The sequence below is a fragment of the Drosophila elegans genome, unplaced genomic scaffold (genome assembly GCF_018152505.1).
Source record: "Drosophila elegans isolate 14027-0461.03 unplaced genomic scaffold, ASM1815250v1 contig_814, whole genome shotgun sequence".
Taxonomy (NCBI): Eukaryota; Metazoa; Arthropoda; class Insecta; order Diptera; family Drosophilidae; genus Drosophila; species Drosophila elegans.
The window spans coordinates 13,298,216-13,320,304 of record NW_024546167.1 but is presented as its reverse complement, the minus strand read 5'-3'; the positions used below and the strand labels follow the sequence as shown (position 1 = coordinate 13,320,304).

At 50.4% G+C, this 22,089-nt stretch overlaps 7 protein-coding genes across 10 annotated transcripts; 4 read left to right on the top strand and 3 right to left on the bottom strand.

Annotated features, from left to right (window-relative positions):
- The first annotated feature begins 421 nt into the window (after window positions 1-421).
- Window positions 422-1,573, top strand: LOC108138945. Its single transcript, XM_017261524.2, has 2 exons — window positions 422-1,281; window positions 1,342-1,573. The coding sequence occupies exons 1-2, from the start codon at window positions 428-430 to the stop codon at window positions 1,442-1,444; spliced, it is 957 nt and encodes a 318-aa protein (XP_017117013.1). The 5' UTR covers window positions 422-427; the 3' UTR covers window positions 1,445-1,573.
- An 84-nt stretch (window positions 1,574-1,657) lies between these two features.
- On the bottom strand, window positions 1,658-3,648 carry LOC108138944 (nucleoside diphosphate-linked moiety X motif 19). Its single transcript, XM_017261523.2, has 5 exons — window positions 3,539-3,648; window positions 2,940-3,126; window positions 2,668-2,882; window positions 2,262-2,604; window positions 1,658-2,141 (listed from the first exon to the last, which is right to left on the bottom strand). The coding sequence occupies exons 2-5, from the start codon at window positions 3,033-3,035 to the stop codon at window positions 1,737-1,739; spliced, it is 1,059 nt and encodes a 352-aa protein (XP_017117012.1). The 5' UTR covers window positions 3,036-3,126; window positions 3,539-3,648; the 3' UTR covers window positions 1,658-1,736.
- On the top strand, window positions 3,324-4,602 carry LOC108138943 (nucleoside diphosphate-linked moiety X motif 19). The gene is made up of 2 exons (XM_017261522.2): window positions 3,324-3,492; window positions 3,551-4,602. The coding sequence occupies exons 1-2, from the start codon at window positions 3,400-3,402 to the stop codon at window positions 4,544-4,546; spliced, it is 1,089 nt and encodes a 362-aa protein (XP_017117011.1). The 5' UTR covers window positions 3,324-3,399; the 3' UTR covers window positions 4,547-4,602.
- On the bottom strand, window positions 4,418-5,868 carry LOC108138942 (cytoplasmic tRNA 2-thiolation protein 2). Of its 2 annotated transcripts, XM_017261521.2 has the most exons (2): window positions 4,608-5,868; window positions 4,418-4,531 (listed from the first exon to the last, which is right to left on the bottom strand). In XM_017261521.2, the coding sequence occupies exons 1-2, from the start codon at window positions 5,809-5,811 to the stop codon at window positions 4,521-4,523; spliced, it is 1,215 nt and encodes a 404-aa protein (XP_017117010.1). In that variant the 5' UTR covers window positions 5,812-5,868; the 3' UTR covers window positions 4,418-4,520. The 2 variants fall into 2 exon arrangements, with proteins under 2 accessions (XP_017117010.1, XP_017117009.1); XM_017261520.2 differs by lacking the exon at window positions 4,418-4,531 and having other exon boundaries at window positions 4,562-5,868.
- Window positions 5,869-6,372: 504 nt separating this feature from the next.
- On the top strand, window positions 6,373-11,131 carry LOC108138910 (zinc finger protein swm). Of its 2 annotated transcripts, none has more exons than XM_017261465.2 (6): window positions 6,373-6,493; window positions 6,812-7,088; window positions 7,155-7,620; window positions 7,680-9,989; window positions 10,086-10,214; window positions 10,281-11,131. In XM_017261465.2, exons 2-6 carry the CDS (start codon window positions 7,030-7,032, stop codon window positions 10,503-10,505), a joined length of 3,189 nt encoding a protein of 1,062 aa, XP_017116954.1. In that variant the 5' UTR covers window positions 6,373-6,493; window positions 6,812-7,029; the 3' UTR covers window positions 10,506-11,131. The 2 variants fall into 2 exon arrangements, with proteins under 2 accessions (XP_017116954.1, XP_017116953.1); XM_017261464.2 differs by having other exon boundaries at window positions 7,677-9,989.
- Window positions 11,132-11,356: 225 nt separating this feature from the next.
- LOC108138825 (DNA topoisomerase 3-alpha) lies at window positions 11,357-15,641 on the top strand. The gene is made up of 5 exons (XM_017261327.1): window positions 11,357-11,551; window positions 11,613-12,246; window positions 12,307-12,768; window positions 12,833-15,148; window positions 15,207-15,641. The coding sequence occupies exons 1-5, from the start codon at window positions 11,396-11,398 to the stop codon at window positions 15,377-15,379; spliced, it is 3,741 nt and encodes a 1,246-aa protein (XP_017116816.1). The 5' UTR covers window positions 11,357-11,395; the 3' UTR covers window positions 15,380-15,641.
- A 43-nt stretch (window positions 15,642-15,684) lies between these two features.
- On the bottom strand, window positions 15,685-21,953 carry LOC108138824 (rho guanine nucleotide exchange factor 18). 2 transcript variants are annotated; one of them, XM_017261325.1, is made up of 3 exons: window positions 21,573-21,953; window positions 20,702-21,475; window positions 15,685-19,786 (listed from the first exon to the last, which is right to left on the bottom strand). In XM_017261325.1, the coding sequence occupies exons 2-3, from the start codon at window positions 21,402-21,404 to the stop codon at window positions 16,524-16,526; spliced, it is 3,966 nt and encodes a 1,321-aa protein (XP_017116814.1). In that variant the 5' UTR covers window positions 21,405-21,475; window positions 21,573-21,953; the 3' UTR covers window positions 15,685-16,523. The 2 variants fall into 2 exon arrangements, with proteins under 2 accessions (XP_017116814.1, XP_017116815.1); XM_017261326.1 differs by having other exon boundaries at window positions 20,702-21,471.
- Between the last annotated feature and the right edge of the window lie 136 nt (window positions 21,954-22,089).

The window sequence follows — 22,089 nt, the reverse complement described above, 5'->3', positions numbered from 1 at the left end:
AAACCAGGTCGATCTCTACCCCATGGGAAGAGTTTACAAACAAAGAAGAATTTTGAGACGTGTCAATCTCCGGATTTTCTTTAAGTTCGCTAAAAAGTCGATGAACTAAAAATTATTTAGTAAAACAACATGAAACATGGTTGGTTTGTGGTTTGTTTTTAGCCATCAGATAGTGATAGTGACCAAACATTTGTTCGCAAATATCTTTTAAGCCACACGAAGAAGTTGATTTGTTTGCGGGGAAATAAACATTTTCAGATTAGAGAAGCGTTTGCAGCTGCACCCACTAAAGTACAAGTGGGTGGTTCCTGGACTGATAGAACTTGACCCAGTCTGAGACACGTTTTGGACCCTAAGTTGGGCTACTTAAGGTGTGGCTTAGATCGACAGAAGACACACAGCGGTGGACGTTCGACAGAGAAGCACCATGAGAACAAAACTGATTTTGTTAACGATCTGCATTTACCTTTGTATTGCTTCAGCAGAGGATCAGAATTCCACTGCCGAAATCCGTGGGGATGTGATAAAGCTACTAAAGGGCACTGAGAAGCTAATCGTTGGTGTGGAGGAAGTGAAGAGGGTGCAAAAGGGCATCGAGGAGAAGTTCAAGCATCAGCGGGATGAGATCGAGCTCATTGCCGGACTGGAGCTTGCCATAGCCCAACTGGAGGGAAAAGTTATCGGTGGCTCCCAGGCATCTGCCTCCGGAGTGGCCAACTTGTCGGCCATTGTCGGGGCAACGCAGAGGCAAAATGAACAGGCCATTAGGAACCTGACCAAGGTGGAGCTGGACATCAGAGGTGCCCTAGATAAGGTGGCTGCCAACCAGACCAAATATGAGAAGGATCTGGATTCGGTGATCTCATCCGTCAACGCAAATCTAACTGGGATCCAGCAGGTGCTGGGGCAGGCTGTCATCGGAAAGCTCATTGTGCTGGACAACAAGGCTAAGATTCTCCAGCAGCAGCAGCACAGCATCGTTAGTCAGGTTGGATACCTGGAGCAACTGAAGGCCCTGACGGATCGTGCCAATCGCAAGGTGAACCAACTGGAGTGGGGTCTAGCCATGCTCAATCGCACCCAGACCGAGAGCCTCAATAGCATCGAAAACACTTTCCATGGAGTGCAGGTGGCCACCTCTCAGATTGATCACAAACTTGGTGTCCTGCTGGACAACCAAAAAAGCATTGAAACGACACTGCAGGACTGGAAGCGCAAAAATCCCCCAAATCCTAAGCCCCACGAAGTCTGGACCCATCCGGAACACAAGCTCGGTTACCAGTGAGTTTTAAAGACGAAATTTGGAATCGGTTATTTTAATTACTTCGTTCTCCTTTTAAGGTCGAGGCCAGAGCAAAAACCTGAAGTCGAAAACAGATACGCTACCGAAGAGGAAGCTGAATACCTATATAAACTCTGGTACGGTGAAGGTCAGCAGGATTAGCCTGTTCGTTCCTATCAAAAAACACTAGAAAATTGTATTAAACTTCTAAGACTTCTTACTTTTATCAAACGATTTTCTGTAGCTCCTTTCTAACTTTCCCAAATATATAAACATTAAATAAAAGAACAACTAATAGTTAACTATTTCTCTTGACAAAGTAGTACATAACAAATCGAACAAAAATCGTTTATCAAGTAAAAAAGACATTTCAAACCAATTAAAAAAAAACCATTTTAGTTATAATTTTAAAACTAGATAAATGCACATAATATTAAGGAAACTGATTTCGCCTCTATAGCTTGGTAGGGTCTAGGGGATGTACTTGACCATCTTCCCGGTCAAAGTTAATGAGCAGCTGCGACTGATGCTGGTTCCAGTGCTCTGATCTATGTAGTTTGTCATTACCTTGCGAACGAAACTCCTCGACTGTCAAGCCAGTCTCTATTTTGTCGCTACTAGCATCCGGATCGGCGGGATAGGCCTCGTCTCCGGGCAAGAGGTGGACAGTTCCATTTTTGCACTTGTACATCACAGGATGAATCAGACCAAGGCCTTTGACCTCACGCTCTGCGGCGAATTGTCGAAGACTTTCCAAGGAGGAGAAGTTGAGGCAGCGGGAAAGCTCGTAGAATTGAGGAGGCGGCAACCAGAGCTCCTTTCTCAGGCACGCTTGAAGGTAGTCCAATGGGGAGCGCCACTGCAGGAATAGATAGGTTTATATAGGAGTTTTTATAAAATATATACATATATTATATACAGCCCCATAAATGCCAAGGTAATAGTTATAGGTATAAGTTTACAAAAAATGTATACTTACCGCACAATCCTTGACCTCGTTGGGTTCGATGTGAACGCTGGGTTCCTGCTCCAGGGCGGTCATATAGAAGGCAGTCTCAAACCGTTTCTTGAACGTGGACGGCGTGCGCCAGGCTGACCACTCGTGGAGTGCCCACACGTCCGGGAACACCTCCAGTTTCTTGCAGAGCTCCAAGAACTGACTAGCATCATTGTGGACTATGTGCTGCCAATGGACGCGGTCGAACTGCTCATGGAACTTGGCATAGCCACTGGTGGAGGTCAATGATTTGCTATCCCTACACAGCAGGATGCCCAGCTCCTCAAAGGTCTCGCGTATGGCAGTTAGACGCAGGGCCAGGGATCTGTAAAAAGTTTAAAACGGAGTCACAAGGATTCTTGGTTAGATAAAAATTTTAGTTGCATACGGATCTAACGCTTCCTTATCCACCTTGATCTCAAACATCTTTGGCCGTGGGCCCTTCACGTGGCCCACATCCCTCAGCTTGGCGGCACTGATTTCGTTTCGCCGAAAGTGATCCAACCAGGCGGGCGAACTGTCCGTGGCATCGCAAACTCCACCCGGAAACACCGAAGAATCCGGCATGAAACTGGACTTTTGCGTTCGCGTGAGGAGCAGGGCCTAAACGTACAATTTACTATGTTATCATGGTTACTTTAAAGATGAAGTGAAACTCACATTGTAGTCGAAGGAATTCGCAGCTTTTGCTTTTGAATCCTTGGCCAGCAGGATCAGGCTGGAGGAGGAACGGATTTTGGGCAAAAGCTTTGACATCGTTGTTTAGGTAACACGACGATATCGATTGCATTCCCGGTATTATCGACAACTCGACAGCTGTTGTTTACACTTTTTAAATACCCTCTACCTGTTGAATACAAGGGTATATCGATTTTGTTGGAAAGTATTCGAAACGGTTAATCAACAAAATTTAAAAAAAAAACAAATTAAACCTTTAATAATCATTCAGCTTCATTCCAAGATTTATAATAGATATAATTAATATTTTTTATAAAAAACTAGGTATTCAATAGTCGCATCCCTCAACTTACTAATCAAAGTTGTTCTTATTGGTTTGAAACTGAAGATCAAAGGTTTGTGGTAGTGGAGCAGTGACTTTTTTGGCAGTGGACTATAAACTATGGGGGCCGCTACTCAAGCTGGGTCTTACAGACCTTCAGCTAGCCTTATATTGGCTGCCAAAGAGGATTCTTTAAAGGATTATGACTACAGAGTGGGTAATTCATTATCTATTTACGAAATAAAAGTAACTATATTACCTTTCACCAAAGTTACTTTTGATCAAGCGAACTGAGGGTACTTCTTATGCATTAAATCATTGCGTTTTTCCTGGCGGCGTTTTCGATCCCAGAGAGGATGAATCTCCCGAATGGATCACTTATATCAAATCCTTTGGAGTGACCGATGAGCAGTTGAGAAAGCTGAGTCACAATCAGGATACTCCCAGACCTGCATTTCTGTCCGGCGGAGAAAACTTTTCTAGGAACATCGCATTGCGACTGACTGCGCTCAGGGAAACCTTTGAAGAGGTGGGCATTCTGATCTGCACCAAACCAGATAGCTTGAAAAATTGGGATTCTAAATCCGGGCATCCTCGAACTTGGCTTTTAGAGCCAAGCGATCGTTCTGAGTGGCAACATAGAGTTCACAACAATGCCTCACAGTTTCTGGAGTTGTGCAGGCACCTCAATGTCATTCCCAACCTTTGGTCTCTTCAGGAGTGGTCCGTTTGGAGGACAGCAGCCACAGCCAATCGTAAATATGACACGGTTTACTATGTCACTACGCTGGATGAGCAGGTCAATGAGGTGAGTCTCCTCTTGGAACCTCACGAAGTGGCTTCAGCCCATTGGATGAGTCCGGAGGAGGCCTGGTCAAGCTCCCAGGACGGCACCATTTGGCTTCCTTTCATGCTGCTCTACGACATCGCGCGTCTGATGAATCTGCAGAGCTGGCAGGAGCTTCTTAACTTTGCCCGCCAACGGAGCAAACGAGGAGGCACAATGGTTCAGCCCGTTTACTATCGCTGCGATGACTGCATGTTTGGAGTGCTTCCTGGGGATGAACTGTATCCCAAGGAGCCCGGCACTTGCACACAATCCATCATCTTGCCGGGATCGGTGAACGAACATCATAGAAAGACCAAACAATACAATCGCTATATAGTCTACGATTTCCACCGGGTCGTGCTGGCCTCCAACGTCCCGCCCTGCGATGGTCATCTGCCACTGCTGCCGATCGTTAACACAACGCTAGCAAAATTGTAGTTAAAAAAGTTGAAATAGTTGTAAAAAAATATATATTTTCTGATTGACTACAACAATTTACCGCTTCTGAGCTCTGTCTGTATGCCTCGGCAGGCGTGGCACAGCCCATCCTGCGCCTCCAGCCGCCGCTTTGCCAAAGCTTCGAGGTCATCTCCGTTCTTGTACAGACCTACGCCGGCCTCTGACACGGATCTGGAATACTCGATGGCCAGCAGAGTGTCGGAGAGGTCGGAATCCAGAGCAGACTGACATTGGACACACGTTGCCTGCTCTGGATGGGCATTAACAGCTATTTTGTCGCCAGTTCTGAACACTGTGGACACGGTGGAAGCATAGTTCTTCTGCAGGTTAGCCACAAAGGCCGACGTGAGGTTCTGTAAGCTGGCAGTCTGCCCCCGCTCCTGGCCATATCGGGAGCCACCTTGCAGCAGAGGTTTTAATCGCTGGGCGTGAACATAGAATTGAATCTCCTGCTCGTTAAGGTCTTTAAGGGGTCGCAGCAATTTGACATCGCCCGCCAGCCGATCGTCCAGGAGAGCCACATCCAAGGCGGCACTGCCACCACGTCCCAGGGCTATTGCAGTCAAGAGTTGGGTGGCCAAATCCACACTTATACTGGGCTCAAAGACATGACTGCATTGCAGCTTCTCTGCCACCGAGGCAATGAGGTTCTTGCGCTGCTGCTGCAGGAAATCCTGACGAGCTGTTAGGCTGCGCAGCCTCTCGAGTTTCTCCACCAGCTCGTTGGTTTCATTGGGGGAAGGACTGTGCTCCTTGATCCGCTGCAAAGAGCTGGACAAGGCGCCCAGCTCAATTACATGAAACTCAAAGGGTGCATATTGGTCGGACAAAGTCTTGATTGCCTCCATGTCCACAGGATATCGGCCCAGCACTTGATGATCGTCTACGTAGACCACACGTGCATTGCAGTGCAGTCGTTTGAACGTGTTTTGCGTTTGGGCAAAGTGTAGCATGTCCAGGAGCACCAAGGACTCAGCGGAGCCGTCAAGCACCAAGAGCACCTCGGCGTTTCGTGGCAGGATCTTGGCTGCGCCCAGAGCAGCCCGGAACTTGTGCCTTGCATATGCTAGGAAGCAGTCACGACACTCCGCCGTCCGGAAGTTCAGTTTGTAGAGTTCGCTTGAAGTCACACCACATTTGTTGCAATCTCCAGGACTGAGGACGATTCCCGAGGGCAGCGATTCCGCCACCATGGCATGGGCGGCCCCCTCGTCACCAAAATCATCTTCGCCAATGCTGCACATGGCAATTATTTACGCCCAATCGGAGAAAAGCGAATTTCACAGATAAACGAAATTACCAGGGACGGAATCGATCCAAATACTATCGTAACAATCTAGCCTTTTTCAAGCCAAATGTTTTTGTTTGATACGGGAGAGCCTCCAAAATTTGTAGGCTTGAAACCCTTTTCTAATATTAAGCTCCAATTTTTGGCTTGTAAATATATTAGCATAATTTAACATTGTTTTATTTTGAAGATTTAAAAAATAAAAAATACAAACCCCTGTAATAGATAAAATGATACTCGATTTATGTTTTCGACAACTGTTTTTAATTTTATAAATACTATATTATTGTCAATAAGATCAAAAATTTCAATATTTTTTAAGAAAACTTTAAAATTATTTAAGATGGAATTAATAAATAATACAAAGTAGATATATGAATTCAACTAATATATATATATTATTTTATTAATAGTTAAGGTTTTCTTTAAGCTACTTTGAGCACTCGATACTTGACAGCACTGGTTCGAGGGCATACGCCAGGGCTATCGATTACTCTGCCGATATATCGAGTACGCAGCCTAGACTCGTCAAGAAGCAACCTTGCAACAGGAAAAGTGCAGTGAAAATTACAAAAATAACTGTTTAAACTTAGATTTGTTGTACAAATATTATTCATAAGTTATATTTAAGGCTTGAGGTATGTGCCAAAAGTGTTTGCGTAGGGAAAAGTGACCAGAAAATCCATTAAATTTGGGCGCAAAAAACTGGGTGCTGCTGGGGTGTATGTATGTGAGTGCCTGCGTGTCTGTGTGCGTGTGTGTGTGTACGTGCGTTTGGCTGTGTGTGTGCGTCGTGCTCGTACGCAAGCAAAAAGTATCGGGTAGCAAAATCGAGAAACTTTCTTATTGACGATAGCCGAGCGGGAAGAAGAAGCAGATCAGCGCTGACATTTAATTGAAAGGGCAGGAAAAAAATCGACGAAAAGTGAAATAAACGCAGAAATCTCTTATTGCAGAGGATCAAGCAGAAGCAAACACGTTAACCGGAACTCAACAGTGCCCCAATTCCCAGTAGAAACGTCGCCTGAGCGGCAGAGGTCATCTTAAAAATACATTTTCGGGCGTGTGTGCCCCCCGAGCACGATTAACCCCCCACCCAGATTAGCCCAGACCAACGCAAGTAGCCCCCAACCAAAAAGAAAAACACCAACCAGTAGCAACAACCCGCCTCAGCATGATACTGGAGAATTCGGACAAGCTCAAGGATTGGCTGAGTGTGGTCCTGGAGCCACTGTAAGTTCTTGCCTGCTCCTTTGGTATACCAAGCCAGTTCTCTAACTAAAAAATCACCCCTTACAGCTGCGATGCAGACTCTTCGGCCTTGGCGCGCTATGTCATCGCGCTGCTCAAGAAGGACAAATCGGATAAGGACCTCAAGCGGATCATGATCGAGCAGCTGGATGTCTTTCTGTCCGAGGAAACGACGCGCTTCGTGGAGCGACTCTTCGATGCCATTGCCAGCGAGGAGTACCTGACGGTGCCTGCCGCCCCCCTGATAGCGGCCTCCAGTGCCTCCGCCGCTGAGCTGGATCTCGACCAGGAACTGGCCCTGGCCATTGATGGGGCCCAGGACGATATCGAGGCCGTGCTGGCCGCCGACTCCCCGCCACCGGCACCTAAAGACAATGTGATAACCCCAGATAGCAATCAGGTCAAGCTGGAGCAGGCCAGCCACGATGCCAGGGAAGCCGAGGCGCTGGCCTTCATTAGCCAGGATGCCGGCATTGCCTCGCACGCCTCTACAGATGCCAAGCCAGCCTTCGATGTGAGTCTTGTTTGTCCCTCACTGCTAGAACCTTCTCTTATTTCTCCATTTTTCAGCAGCACAAAACCAAAGAGTCCCACAATCCACAGTCCGCCTCCAACTACCAACACCACCATGTGCGCAGTGCCAGTCCACCGGGCAGAAGCAGCGGCGTCAGCGGGACTGGAGGAGGAGGAGGAGTCGGCGGAGCGGGTCTGACAGCGGGCTATGCTGACAAGGAAAACCAGCCACGCGAAAGTCGTCGACGACGCGCATCTCTGCGGTCCCGATCTCGCTCCCGGTCGCGTTCCAACGAGCGCGCCTTTCGGCGCTCAAGGTCCCGCGACCGGCGAGTGAACGAACGTGAGAAAACCCAACGCCAGTTCCGGAACAAATCCCCGTCTGGCTCCCAGACCGACAATCGACACCATGGCCGGCGAAACTTTGAACGTCGGCGCATCGGTGGTAATGCTGATGAACGTCCACGATTTGGCAACAACAAGAGTCGGCGGTCCCACAGCCGATCCATGTCGCCTGAGCGAAACGCACGCCGCAACCAGAGTTCCCCGGAGAGACTGCAGGCAGCCCAGGCCAATCAAGCTCCCGCTCCAGTAGCAGCGCCTACGCCCGTGGAGCATCCGGCTGCCCATCCTCGCCAGCGCTGCCGGGACTTTGACGAGAAGGGCTACTGTGTCAGGGGCGAGACGTGCCCCTGGGACCACGGCATCAACCCGGTGGTGTTCGAGGGCATTAACAACTCGGCCCTGATGATGTCCATGCGAGAGTACAATCCGGATGCGCCCGAGATATGGGCGAGAGGCGGAGGACCGCCGCCAGGAGCTGGACAGGGACCAGTGCCCCCGCCAACGCAGCCAGGTCAGACCACTATTAACCCGTTCAGCGGTAATGTGCGACCCAGCACGCTGATGAGCGGATCTGTGCCCAATCCGATGGGCGTTCCCAATCCCGCTGACTACGCGCGCAACCCCGGCGCACCGCCGCAGCCCGCCATGATGCCATTCCCTTTCAATCCCACTGCGGTGACCACACCGCTGCAGCGCCAACTGATTCCCATACCGGTGGTCGATGGCGCTCCCTCTGGCGGCGTGGCTGAGGTGGGTAAGCGGCGCTTCGAGCTGGAAGATACGGTGGCCATTGCAGATGTGCCCACCAAACGAAAGGTGCCAATCAACAGTCGCCTTGGCCCACGGGTTAATCCCAACATGCAGCAACACAACAGCTCGTTGGAGCTGAGGAAGGTGCCGCGAGGATTGAACACCATTGCCCATTTGAACAACCACTTTGCCAAGTTTGGCAAGATCGTCAACATCCAGGTGTCGTACGAGGGCGATCCAGAGGCAGCTATTGTGACATTCTCCACCCATGCGGAAGCGAATGTGGCCTACAGGAGCACGGAGGCGGTGCTAAATAATAGATTCATCAAGGTCTTCTGGCACAACGACAGCAGCGGAGCGGACGTGGGACAGATGAACCAGATGGGCGGCGGTGGAGGAGGCGGTGGCCGGAAAAACGCTAGCCAGTACCATCTACACAACGTTCCCGCCGTACCCACGCCCAATGCAGATAGTGCGAAGATCAGCAACGCCAATCCTCTCACCGAGGCGGGGGCGGGCAATATTGGCACACCGGCGGCAGAGCAGGCCAGCACAGCGGCTCCCGCCTCCATGCGTCTCAAGCTGAACACGACGCCAGCGGGCGGAGCGGCTGGAGCAGGTGCTGGTGGAGCCGCAGCAGGTCGTCCCATGAATCCGGCTGCCAATGCCGCCAGCATACGCAAAAAGCAGGAAGAACAGCAAAAAGCAGTGCATCTGTTGGCCAACGGGCTGCGCAAACGCAAACAGGAATTGCTCCAGAGCTACATGAAGCAAATGAAGACGGCACTGGAATTGGTGGAGCGAATGGACCAGCAGGATGCCCAGAGGGCCCCCACCCTGCAAACAATCAAAGTGCTGCAGATGACAATCGACAAGCTACGCAAGGAAATCCAGGCCGAGCAGGATCAGCTTCAGGCGCAGATCCAGCAGCAACAGCAGCATCAGCAGCCGCCCGTCAAAAAGACCAAGGAGCAGCAGAAGAAGGAGCTGCTGGACATGGAGCTGGAGCTGATTGCCCAGCAGCAGGAGGGCAACGACACCACGGCCATACAGAAGCGACTGGAGGAGCTGCAGCGCAATCTAGGCGTCGGCGGAGGACCAGCCGCGAACAACAGCAAGTCGCCCCACTTTGCGGCAGCTTCCGGGGCAGCCGGTGGAGGACGCAAGCGTCCGAATCTGCCGGAGGGACCCACGCGCGTCGATAGGCGACCAAAGGCTATTGTGGTCACTGGCTTTGCAGCCGAAGAGGCTGACTTTGTCCTGGGGCACTTTAAGGTGAGTTATCCACAGAGATTGGTCGTAGTTTTACGGATTTAAATCTATTATTGAGTATAAGTGATTAATTAACAATTATTCTGCTGTATTTCACAGAACTTTGGCGAGATTTCCAAGCATGATGTAGACCGTGAGATTCCACAGTTAATACTCTCCTATGCGACCCGCCTCAATGCCGAACAAGCCGTGCTCCGGGGCAAAATGTACAAAGACAAGCGCCTGCAGGTGAGTGGAACACAAATAATGCCTTCCGCATAAGGCATTTTAGTAATTGTCGATATGCCACCTCAGATTTCGTGGGCGCCCGTGGTGACACCCGCACCGGTTCCGATGGCGGCACCGGCTGAGAAGACCAACACACCAGCTGCCATGGCCGCCAGCCTAGAGAATCCCAAACAGTTGATCCAGTCCGTCAGCGAGAGCGAGAGTCTGTTGGGCAGCGACACGCTGCCGGAGCTGCGTTTGGAGGATGAGGAGGAGGACGAGGAGTCCGAGGATCGTTCCTGGCGTCGTTGATGCACCGCCCTGCGCTGCTGAGGCGGCCGGGGAAGCTCCGAGTGGCTCACAAGTGTTAGGAAACCCTTAACATGTATTTGTTGTTATTCTATATCTAACTGCGGAGTGTGCGGCAGTGCCGGGAAAAGAGGAGGATCGCAGCGAAGCACTCTGCACACTTTCGGCATAATTAAACGCTCTAAATATTACTAATATTTTACTGAACATAAGTTATGAATCGCATACAAATACGAATGAGTTTAGCTAGGCCTAAGTCCGAATTAACAACACTGAAAACTACAACTTTAAAAGCGAAATGCAACCAACTCCACGGCACGATGCGAAACGGCGCCAGGCTAAAAACATTGGTTAAAGATCGTGAACTACCTTTGTATTTACACATTTTTCACTCTATCCTTTTCTTACATACAAATATATATATATGCAGATATATAATTGTTAAGATTTTATGTTGAGTTAAAACGATAAAACACTAAAAGAAACAAAAAAATTGCAAAAGAAAAAGTCCCCAAAAACAAGCGCAATGAAAAGAAAAAGAAAAAAATCGTAGCAACGTGAATGCAAAACAGCAAGTTATATAGAGAGATATAATAAATAAAATAAATAGTTTCGTATTTCAGGAGAAATAAAATGTGTTTTTTGGGTGGGATAGAGAAATTATTTTAAAAACTAGAATTTATTATCATTTAGAAGATGAATGTTGAAGTCACATTTTGAAAAATCCCGCTTTTTCTACGGTGTTACCAGCAGTAATTTATTCAGAGGGAAATAATCGCGCTGCCAACTAATACAGCACAGTAATATAACCAATCGATAAATTAATCGATATTTTATCTTTACGTATGGCGCGACTAGATGTTTGTTTTTTGTTTTGTTGCGAATTTCTTTGAATGATAGCTGCCTTAAAATGTTTTCGCCCCGTTCTTGCCGCACACAGATGCTTCTGCGCTAATCCCGGCAAGGAGATGAAGTTCCTTAACGTGGCGGAGAAGAACGATGCCGCTAAAACGATTGCCGGCTTGCTTTCCAATGGCGCAGCACGTAGGGTATGGAATTTAACCAGAAATATAGGATAAAACCATAACTTTCATGATTCCCCGCCCACAGCGCGAGGGCTACTCAGTGTACAACAAAGTGTATGATTTCGAGGCACCTGTGCGTGGCCAGAATGCCAAAATGGTGATGACCTCCGTATCCGGTCACCTGATGCAACTGGAGTTCATGGTGTCCTTCAAGAACTGGCGAACGGTGGATCCAAGCGCCCTGTTCGATGCTCCGGTGAAGAAGACCGTGGGCGGGGACTACGAGCCCATCAAGCGGACCTTGGAGCGCGAGGTGCGCGGCTGCCAGGGATTGATTGTGTGGACGGATTGCGATCGCGAGGGTGAAAACATTGGCTACGAAATCATCAACGTGTGCCGGGCCATTAAGCCAAACCTCACGGTCTACCGGGCCAGTTTCTCGGAGATCACCTCGGTGGCGGTGCGACGGGCACTCCAGCAACTGGGCCAGCCGGACAAGAGGCAGAGTGATGCGGTGGATGTGCGCACGGAACTGGATCTACGCACGGGAGCCGCCATCACCCGGTTCCAGACCATGCGCCTGCAGCGACTGTTCCCCGAGAAGATCGCCGACAAGCTCATCTCGTACGGTAGCTGCCAGATTCCCACCCTGGGATTCGTTGCCGAGCGCTACAAGGAGGTGGAGTCCTTTGTTTCGGAGCCCTTTTGGAAGATTAAGGGTAAGAAGCAAGGGATTACCCATTGAAGGGTTAAGCTAAACACTTTGTATTCCCTTGCAGTTCTGCACACCATTGATGACCTTACGGTGGAATTCAATTGGGCCCGAAACCGTCTCTTCGACAAGGAAGCCTGCGAGAACCACCTGCTACTCTGCCTGGCCGAGCCAGCGCCTCGGGCGCTTGTCGAGAGCGTTACGGTGAAGCCCAAACACAAATGGCGACCCACTCCACTGGACACCGTGGAAATGGAAAAGCTCGGCTCTAGGAAACTCAAGCTGTCGGCCAAGGAGACGATGACCATTGCGGAGAAACTGTATAGCAAGGGTTTCATCAGCTATCCGCGCACGGAAACCAATCAGTTCTCCAAGGAATTTGAGCTGGCGCCACTGGTTGAGATGCAAACGGGTCACCGCGACTGGGGAGCCTTTGCTCAGCGCGTGGTGGAGTGGGGCCCAAATCCTCGCAACGGCAACAAATCGGATCAGGCGCATCCCCCCATTCATCCCACTAAGATGGCGGATAGTGAGTGAAATCCTTACCTACTCTTGCACTGCAAGGTCTTACTTTTTGCTAATTTCTCCTGCAGATTTGCAGGGAAACGAGGCTCGAGTCTACGAGCTAGTAGTCCGACATTTCCTCGCCTGCATCAGCAAGGATGCCGTTGGCTCCGAAACCCTTGTCCACATTGACATTGCCGGCGAGAAGTTCACGGCCAGTGGTTTGGTCATTCATGAGCGCAACTACCTGGACGTGTATGTGTATGACAAGTGGAGCGCCAAGCAGATCCATCACTATGAGAACGGGCAGCGCTTTGAGCCCACTGAGGTGTCTCTCCACGAGGGAGCCACCACGGCCCCGCCCTTGCTGACCGAAGCGGATCTGATTGCACTCATGGAGAAGCACGGCATTGGCACGGATGCCACACACGCTGAGCACATAAACACGATAAAGGAGCGTGGATATATCGGAGTGCTGGACAAGGGCTTCTTGGTGCCTGGCGTCATTGGAATGGGTCTTTACGAGGGCTACGATGCCATGGAACTGGCTCTGGCCAAGCCCATGCTGCGGGCTGAGTTTGAATCGGACCTGAAACTAATTTGCCAGGGTCAGAAAGATCCAAAGGTTGTGCTCACCGAACAGATAGCCAAGTACAAACAGTCCTACCGCCAGATCACCGAGAAGATCACCGCCATGGATGCCAAGATAGCGGCTCGCATCAATGAGACGCCTGCTGCTGCATCTGATCCATCGGGATCAGATGCCAATGGCCAGAGCCAAGCCACATTGCAGACGCTCTTCCAGTGCCCAAAGTGCGATCAGGCACCGCTCGCGCTGAAGGCCAAGAAGAACCAGCAGGGCTGGTTCATAGGCTGCACCAACTTTCCCGACTGCAAGAACGTGGTCTGGTTACCAACCGAATGCAGGGATGTGTCCGTGCTGGACGAGTGTTGTCCCACCTGCGGCGCTGGCCACCGAATGCTCAAGTTCCGCCTGAGCACGCCCTACTATCGCGGCGTGTTTAACTCGCCACACGGCTGGTACAAGACCTGCCTGCCCTGCGACAATCTCTTTCGCACCACCTTCAACATCAACTTGGATTCGGTGAAGAGAGTGGGCGGTATTGTGGGCGAGGCGAGAGGTGGCGGCTGGGGTCCTGGCCCAGGACCAGGAGGAGGTGGTGGCGGCTCAGGAGGAGGAGGTGGTGGCGGCTCAGGAGGAGGAGGTGGCGGTTCTGGAGGAGGAGGAGGTGGTTCAGGAGGAGGAGGCGGTTCCGGTGGAGGATGGGGTAGCGGCGGAGGCCTTGGAAATCCCTCAGCACCAAAGGGCAATAAACCTGGCAACGGACCGAAGAAACCAGCAGCCAAGAAACCACCAAGTGAACCCAAGCCGAAAAAGGCTCCGAAGGCCACTGCCAAAAAAGACACGAGCAGCAAATCTTCGGGCAGCATTCGCAGCTTCTTTACCAGTGCAGCCACTACAAATTCACCCAACAGCGCAATGGATGGATTCTTCGATAGCAATGATGGCTTTGAGGAAGCCATGTTGGCGGCGGCCGACTCCGTGGAATCGGGTAGACCCCAATCGGGAACTTCCAACTTGGTGCCACTGGATGATGACATTGCAGCCGCCTTTGCCGCGGACGATGATGCTGAATTTGAGGCTTTAGTGAACGGAGGAAATGCCCAACAGGACGAACACTTGGACAAGAGTCTTTCGGAATGGATGCACGAGCAGGACCAAGCAGAGGAGAGGCCCATGACGTGGGGAAGTCGGGGACAACGGACAACACTGGTCTCAGCTTGTCCCACTCCTCCCCCGAAACTAGCAGCTAAAAGAGCCAGGTGGGACACCGACGAATGGGATACTCCACCCACATCCTCTGGCGAGCCGGAAACGGTGCTGTGCTCCGGATGCCAGCAGCCAGCGCGCCAGCACACCGTGCGTAAGGATGGACCCAACCAGGGCAGGCAGTTCTACAAGTGCCCCAAATCGGATGAGTGCAACTTCTTTCAGTGGGCCGATGAGCCAGCATCATCCTCATCGAGGAGCGGTAGTTCGTTTGGCAGTGCTGCCCAGTCCGCAACCAGTGCCTCCTCTTGGGGCAGCAATCGCGTGGCCACCCTGCCCAGCATTCAGCAGAGCAGCTCCCAGCGTGGCCAATCGTCCATGCGATCCAACTCCAGCAGCACCGTCACCATAACTCAAACGAAAAAGCAGGAGAGGAACGCCAAGACCACGAATCCAGCCGATGGCGAGGACGTGAAGTGCACCTGCGGCCAAGTGGCAAGCAGGCTGACCGTGCGGAAGGACGGACCCAATCAGGGCAGACCCTTTTTCTCGTGTCCCACAAGGGAGAAGTCCTGCGGCTTTTTCAAATGGGGCGACGAGGACCAAAATCAAGGTGAGTTCGGTTCAGAAGTTCAAGAAAATGTCACTTAAATATGTAATATTTTTGCCAGGTGCCAGCAGCAGTTCCAGTTCTTCTTGGGGATCATCTAATCGGAATGCAACCGGACGCAGTCAACCCACTGCTGCCACAGCCGATGGACCAAAATCCCGTCGCTGTGGTCTCTGTCGGCAGGAGGGACACACCAGAAACAAGTGTCCGCGCAAGAATGACTTTGATGTGTAGTTGCAGTACAAACCAAGTGCCACAGAAAAGATATTTAAGGAACAAACCATACAGATATGTATTTTTATGTACATTGTATATAACGTTATTAATACAGTTGTTTTTTATAAAGTATATTCAGTTTGGAAGAAAGCTGTTCGAAATTCATTTTAAAATCTTTTCTTTTTTATTTTAAATCAATATGATTTTAAGTTTCCACATTTTGAGATGATTTTTGTTAACCCCGCAACAGAAAATAAACATTTGTCAATTGAATAGTAAATTGTATTACCGTATTCCCATTTAACTGAATAATAAACCACTAGTTTTTATAATTTTAAACATTTATTGGAGCGAGCTTAAGTTATTGCATAGATGAGAAGGATTAGGATCAGTTTCAAGTGTCCTCCCAATTCAAAAACACTTACAGCGAGGAACGAAAATGTAAAATACAAACAGTTATTTAAACGTATGTACAACGTGTAAAAACTACACAGCAAAAAGCTTGTATAATGTTATTAAGTCGCAACTTGAAAATCAAAGAAACAGGTTCAAAATGAAATGTCATTATTCGCGATTACATATGTATATATAAACATATATATTGGGTATACAAGTGCCTTAATCTAATTTGGATAAACGCTCAAACGCTTTACACATTTCGTTTTGGCTATATCATAAATATTGAATAGGTTTCTTTTATTGGAAGAAGTAAAATTCGTTAGAAAACATTCAATTCTTATTGTATTTTGTTTTTTTATCATTTGTCTGAAGTTAAGTTCCTTTAAAATATATATAAATAATTGTAAATAAATAATTGTTTTAAATAAATTACTGAACAGTTTGAGATGCATTGGATTGGTAGCGAGTCTGTGAGGAATACCATTAAGTACAGTACGTTTTCCTAAGTTAGGGATAAAAATATAAAGATAAATATATGCGATGCGATGTTGAGCCTAAATGGGGCAGTATGAAAATATGCATTGTAGAGTCTGGAATGCTTTAGGTATAGTTCAACAGGTAATTCCTGTTTTTGATGTTTCCAAAAGTTTCAGGTTTGCGGCTTTGTTCTAGCAAAGGGAGCATCGGAATGGAATGGGAAACCGGACCAGCTTGGTTTCAAATGGTTCAACATTTAGATTTCAACTTCCGGCGTGAACTGGCGTCAGAAGTAGATCTCCTCCTCCTCGGGCTTGGCTCGCGGCGCTGTGCCAGTGGCCACTGGCATTGCCGTCCTTGCCAATCCCGTCCTGCTGCTCGTCGGCGTCCGTGAATAGTGAACGGCGGCAGCGGATTCTGTCCGTGACACTAAGGCCGAAGTGGGAGTATGAGTGGCCGTGGGCGTTGCCGTTGTCGTTGTTTGCTGAATGATCGCCGGCGAGCTGCCTGTTCGCGAATGCTGCGGCACAATGCCCGGGGGCGTCGTTGTACAATTGGAGGGCGTGGCCATGCGCCGGTCAGCCAACTTGAGGGGGAACATCTGCTGCACACTGGCCGCCGAGTTGTAGGGCGTTGGGGATGCGCTGTTAAAGCTGGCGGACTTATCCACGCGGGAGCTGGAACTGCCGACGGACGAGAGCGAGGAGAGCTTCATGGGCAGCTTCTGCTTGACCAAGGTGGCGTTGGCTTTGGGTGCATTGTTGGCACTGAGCAGATGTACCGGCGGTGTCTTGCAGCTGGACGGGCCGCTCAGCCACTTCTCCTTGCGTCGATCCACGGTGCCGGCCATGCTGGGTGTGCTGCTGCTGCTGCTGCCCGCCACACCACTCAGTCCATTGTCCGTCTCATGGTTGTCGTCCAGCATGACGGCATGCGGCGGCGGATGATTGCTGGTAACGACGGGGGGCAGCGGAGTGCTGGGCGAGAGCAACAGGCCCTGGCTGGAGAGCAACTCCATCTTGCGGTAGAGCTGTTCGCGCTGCTGACGCACATCCTCCTGCTCGGCCTTGATCTGCTGCTGCAGCTGCAGCTGCTGGGCCCGCAGCTCGGCCAGCTCCTCCTGCTGCTGCTTCTGCTGGCGCTGCCAGGCCGTCTTCTCCTCCTGCTGCTTGTCCTGCAGGTTGCGCAACTCCTCCAGCTGATCCTTGTGCGTGTACGCACTCGACCGGGGACTCTCCCGGTAGAGGGCCAGCTGCAGTTGCAGGCTGTGGATGGTGGTCATCTGCTGCGAGATGATGCAGAGCAGCGTCTGCAAATGGTGCGACACCTGCAGCACGGCATAGTTGTTCTCCAGCGGCTGCTCGGCCACCGAACTTGCTCCGCTCTTCGGCTCCCGCTTCTCCTCCAGCTCCTGGAGTCTGGGCGTCAGTACCAACTTGGAGGCCAGCTTGCCCCGTTTCTCATCGAAGCCCGCAAAGGTCTCCGCCCGCTTGGGCAGCGTGGGTGAGGCGTACTGATCGCTCTGCTTCTCGCCCACGCTGCTGAGGGTTCGGGACACCGGCAGACCCGTGGCCGCCGAGTAAATGGTGGACGCCAGCTGGCTAATGTCCTGCACCGTGTTGAGCACCCGGCGCCACAGCTCAACCGTGTCGCAGTCGGCGCTGACGAGATCCTTGTAGGAGCCGAAGGCGGCCAGAAAGTTGGCCGCACTGCCATTCGAACTGGCGCCGGGCACATCGCCAAAGGGCTGTTGCTCCTTGAGCAGATTGAGCTGCAGCATCAGTTTCTCCTCCAGCAGCAGGGCCTGTTCGATGTCCTTCTGCCGCATCTTCTCGATGGTCTCCCGCTTGTTGACGCCAATGCGCAGCTTCTCCTCGGCCGTCAGATCCTCCGCCTCGATGATGTCCGTGGCCGGGCAGTCGAGCACGGCCTGTCGGATGGTCTGGATCCAGGTGTTCTTGTCCTTGGGCGTCTGCACCTTCAGCTCGTACATCTCGGGGAAGTCCGGATTGGAGCTAATGATGTATATGCCACGCGACTCGGTGCCCGCCTTTTCGCGGATGAGCAGTTTCTGCAGCGGCACAACTCCAGCCTTGTGCTCCGGCGTAAAGAACGAGTACTTGTTGTGCCCGGAGTTCTCGCTGAGAAAGCACAGGCAGTCGGTGAGCACAACGACCAGGACAAGCTGGGTCTTGGCCCTGCCCTGCATTAGCGTGGCCAGTCCATCAAACTTCAGACGCCGTCGCGACTCCACGCCAAGTTCGAACTTGCGAAACGGTTTGTTCTTGTAGATGGCAAACGATTTGGCATCCACGCGACCATAGATCTCCAGTTGGCGTTCGCGCAGCTCCTTCTCCGCCACACACGCGTCCACATCGACCAGCAGCGACTTGACCAGATTGAGGGCATGCTGCAACTTGTCCGTCTCCAGCTTGTTGTCCCTGGCGCTCTTCAGCAGCGGCTCGATCAGCAGGGGATATTTGGTGAGGCGCTGCGTCACGAACAGGATGCACTCGGGTATGCCCTTCTTCTTGAGCAACGGATTCTGCAGACAGTGCTTGTACCACTCGGCAAAGCTCGGCTCGGTCAAACAGAGCTTGAACTGATCCAGGGCGCTGCGGTGGTTGGCACAGAACTCGCCGTAGGCCAGACGCAGACACTGGGCCTGCTCCAGCGAGAAGAAGTTGAGCAGGATGTCGGCAATGCTGTCCACCATGGGCTGTTCGCGCTGCTTGAGCCGCAGTTGCCGCAGGAAGCAGGTGTGCATGTCGGTGAGCTGCTGCAGGCGCGGAAACATGCTGTTCAGGTTGAGCGATGGAAAGTGCCGCTCCAGACTCTCCACGAACACCTTCTGCATGACGATCAGGGTCTGGCAGTGGTGCTTTTCGGTCATGATGAACTCATAGATGTGCTCCTGCCGCTTGATTTGCAGCTCCTTGAGCGTCTTGAGCAACTCCCTGGGCACATTGGGTGTCCAGGAGTCGTGCTCCTTCAGCACAATGCCCAGTGTGGGATCGGCGCCCAAATCTTGCGCCTCAATGAGCGGCTCGTTGAGGAACTGCAGTTCGGAACGTATCAGCGGCTGATCCTCTGGGTTGCTGTACGCACTGCCATCCGGACCGTCGTAAAAGTCCTGGCCCGCCGCCATCTTCTTCACCTTGCACTCCAGGTGGTGCTCCTTGATCTGGGCCAGTGTTATGGCCGCTCCGCACACGTCACAAGCACTGAGTTGTCCGCCCACCAAAGACTTCGTCTTCGCCTTGGGCTTCTTTTTGCGGAAGAAGAGTGAACCGCGCTTGGGACGCTTCTCTACGTTGTCGTAGACCTCGATCTTTGCGTGGGCCCGCAGCAGACTTTGGTTCTCATCCTCGCTGTCCGTGAGGTGGCGGGCGATCGCCTTGATGTCCTCCTTGGCGATGATCGAGCTCGTCGATATGCTCTTCTGCAGCGGTATCCGGCTGATGATTTCCGTGGCCAGGCTGCGTTTCGCTGCAATCCTCTCAAAGTCACGGGCCAGCTCCGCCTCGTTTAGCGAGTGGGTGGAAATACCTGGAGCGACGGAAGTTACAGGCTCTAGTTAGTAATTACTAATCATTGGGGTTTCTATTCGCATGGTCGGAGCTACCAATGCCAAAGTTCTACAGGTGCTCCCAGATAAGGGGCTTTTGAGGAATTTCTTATCAAAATCGAAACTAACTTGGTGCGAGCCCCTACACTTTGGTTCAGTGGCATATCTATTTCAAGAAAACCACTGATGGTGGTTTCATTTTGATTGATTATCTTATATTAATATAGATCTATTGAAATCAAGTCTGTCATGGACTATTTACCTCAGTTCTACTACAAAACCTTTTAATAAAATTATGTAGGTGATTTGAAAAACCTCTGAGGCATGGAACAAATATATTCAGATTTTATAATTACTTTTTCACCTATATAGCTCTCATAAAGCACCAACCCACCAGGGGTATAAAGATAAAAAAAACAGCTACAGTACTATTTCAAATTGCTTATTTCATTCATTGCAGGCCAACATTCCACTTGAAACGGAAACTTTTCATCTAAATACTTTATTAATTATTTTTAAACAAACGATTTCGATCAAAAATATCGGAAGTGTAAATGGTAAGTGATCCGATTCGGAGAATTAGATTATTTACTTTTAAGTTGGTCAAATGAAGATCTCATTGAACTTGTAGAACAAAACATTGTCATTGAAGGACAGCCTATTAAATATAAAAATAAAAAATTCAGCAATGTTCCAAAAATGTAGCTTTATACATTTCTAATTTAATTCTAGATTTATTTTTGCAAATATGCAGACAGGATTTGTATAACATTAGAGATGATACTTGAGATTGTAGATTCAATTTTTAAACTAATGTAGTAGGCATCGAACTATCTAAACCACCGGCTAAACCACTAGTAAAACCCACCAACCAATCCCTAACAGAACATATTTACCTCCAGTGCTGTTCCTGGCCGACCTTCGTCGCTGTTCGGTGACGCGGATGGTCTCCTGCTCCTCGCTGTCCAGGCTGGACAGGCTCACGCTCTTGTTGGTGCAGTCGCCCCCGGCACTGGTGTCGTCCACCGCTGTCCACGACTTCCTGCGATCCGTGTGCAGGAGCAGGCACTGCTGCGGCGCCGTCGACGACCACATGGCGTAGTTGGCGCCACTGGAAACGGGTCCTGTTCCCGCGCCCGTGAGATCGGGCAGCGAGGTGCTCAATATAGCTGCGCTGAGTAGGCCATGATTAACCAAGTTGCCATCCTGCACGTGCTGGCTGGCGGAGGAGGAGTTCTTCATCTGGACGACCGTTTCCCGGATATTTTGCAGCTGGCTGAGTGTGTCCTCGAAGATGTTGAGGTACTTGGAGGCCACGGCCGGACTGTGTGGCGTCACATTGATGGTGGGTATCATGTTGTTGTTTATAACGCTGGTAGGAGTGGATGTGGGAGCGGGAACAGGAGCAGGAGCAGCTGCAGCGGGCGCAGGAGCGGGAGCAGGTGCGTTTATCACGGGTATGCAGTAGTTCTGACTTTCGATGGAGGCACTCCGGGTGGCAGAGCCACCATTAACCAACGCTTCCGAGGATTCGCAGCAGTTGGAGTTCAGGAAATCGGTGACCACATCATTGTCGCTATCATCGCCCGTGTTGTCCATAATAGGGCTACCGATTTTCTTTGACCGAAATCCCTTTGTTGTTTAGCTGGCTATTTTTTACAGCTGGCTGCCTAGAAAAAGAAAGTTTTAGTATACAACGCACACACACACACGCGGCCACAGCGGTATACGTATGTATGTATGTATAGCACTTGTGTATGCACTTGCCTCTTTGCTATTTATTGATTTTCCCGCCACCCCCCGAAAACACCTTGTTGCGCGGGGTAAATTGTTGCGCCTTTTTTGAAGGACGTCACTCGTCCTTGCACCAACAACAACAACAATAATACCCGAGCAGTAAAAACACCAGCGACAACAACAGCACACAGCAGCTACAGTGGCAACAACAACAGCAATAGCAACAGCAGTGCGTGGGCGACAGGTAAATAGCAATTAAGAACGTTAATTAAATAAAAAATAAACTGCGGGCGGGGAGAGAGCACTTTCCGTTGCACTTAATCGATAAAAACTAAAAAGAATCTTAAGCTAGTGAGATTTTTGCCAGCGTTTTAAAATTTAAATGCGATTTGGGTAGTGCTGGAATGTTTATACGATACTATCGCTGGTTCTACAAATTTGGCAACATCGATGTTTTCCTCTGCAAGCATCGATTACATCTCACTGAGACACTAATCGGATTAATCGAATAGCATCGGTCAGTGGTGTAAAGTGCAAGAGAACTTGC

Coding starts and splice junctions, on each gene's coding strand:
- LOC108138942 (XM_017261520.2), bottom strand. CDS start 5,811: ATGTGCAGCATTGGCGAAGATGATTTTGGTGACGAGGGGGCCGCCCAT.
- LOC108138945 (XM_017261524.2), top strand. CDS start 428: ATGAGAACAAAACTGATTTTGTTAACGATCTGCATTTACCTTTGTATT. Junction 1,282..1,341: donor GAACACAAGCTCGGTTACCA/GTGAGTTTTAAA, acceptor TCTCCTTTTAAG/GTCGAGGCCAGAGCAAAAAC.
- LOC108138825 (XM_017261327.1), top strand. CDS start 11,396: ATGATAGCTGCCTTAAAATGTTTTCGCCCCGTTCTTGCCGCACACAGA. Junction 11,552..11,612: donor CCAATGGCGCAGCACGTAGG/GTATGGAATTTA, acceptor CCCCGCCCACAG/CGCGAGGGCTACTCAGTGTA. Junction 12,247..12,306: donor GCCCTTTTGGAAGATTAAGG/GTAAGAAGCAAG, acceptor ATTCCCTTGCAG/TTCTGCACACCATTGATGAC.
- LOC108138944 (XM_017261523.2), bottom strand. CDS start 3,035: ATGTCAAAGCTTTTGCCCAAAATCCGTTCCTCCTCCAGCCTGATCCTG. Junction 2,605..2,667: donor GATAAGGAAGCGTTAGATCC/GTATGCAACTAA, acceptor AACTTTTTACAG/ATCCCTGGCCCTGCGTCTAA. Junction 2,142..2,261: donor ACGAGGTCAAGGATTGTGCG/GTAAGTATACAT, acceptor CTATTCCTGCAG/TGGCGCTCCCCATTGGACTA.
- LOC108138824 (XM_017261325.1), bottom strand. CDS start 21,404: ATGGACAACACGGGCGATGATAGCGACAATGATGTGGTCACCGATTTC. Junction 19,787..20,701: donor GGCCAGGAACAGCACTGGAG/GTAAATATGTTC, acceptor CCGTCGCTCCAG/GTATTTCCACCCACTCGCTA.
- LOC108138910 (XM_017261464.2), top strand. CDS start 7,030: ATGATACTGGAGAATTCGGACAAGCTCAAGGATTGGCTGAGTGTGGTC. Junction 7,089..7,154: donor AGTGTGGTCCTGGAGCCACT/GTAAGTTCTTGC, acceptor CACCCCTTACAG/CTGCGATGCAGACTCTTCGG. Junction 10,215..10,280: donor ACAAAGACAAGCGCCTGCAG/GTGAGTGGAACA, acceptor ATGCCACCTCAG/ATTTCGTGGGCGCCCGTGGT.
- LOC108138943 (XM_017261522.2), top strand. CDS start 3,400: ATGGGGGCCGCTACTCAAGCTGGGTCTTACAGACCTTCAGCTAGCCTT. Junction 3,493..3,550: donor TAAAGGATTATGACTACAGA/GTGGGTAATTCA, acceptor CTTTCACCAAAG/TTACTTTTGATCAAGCGAAC.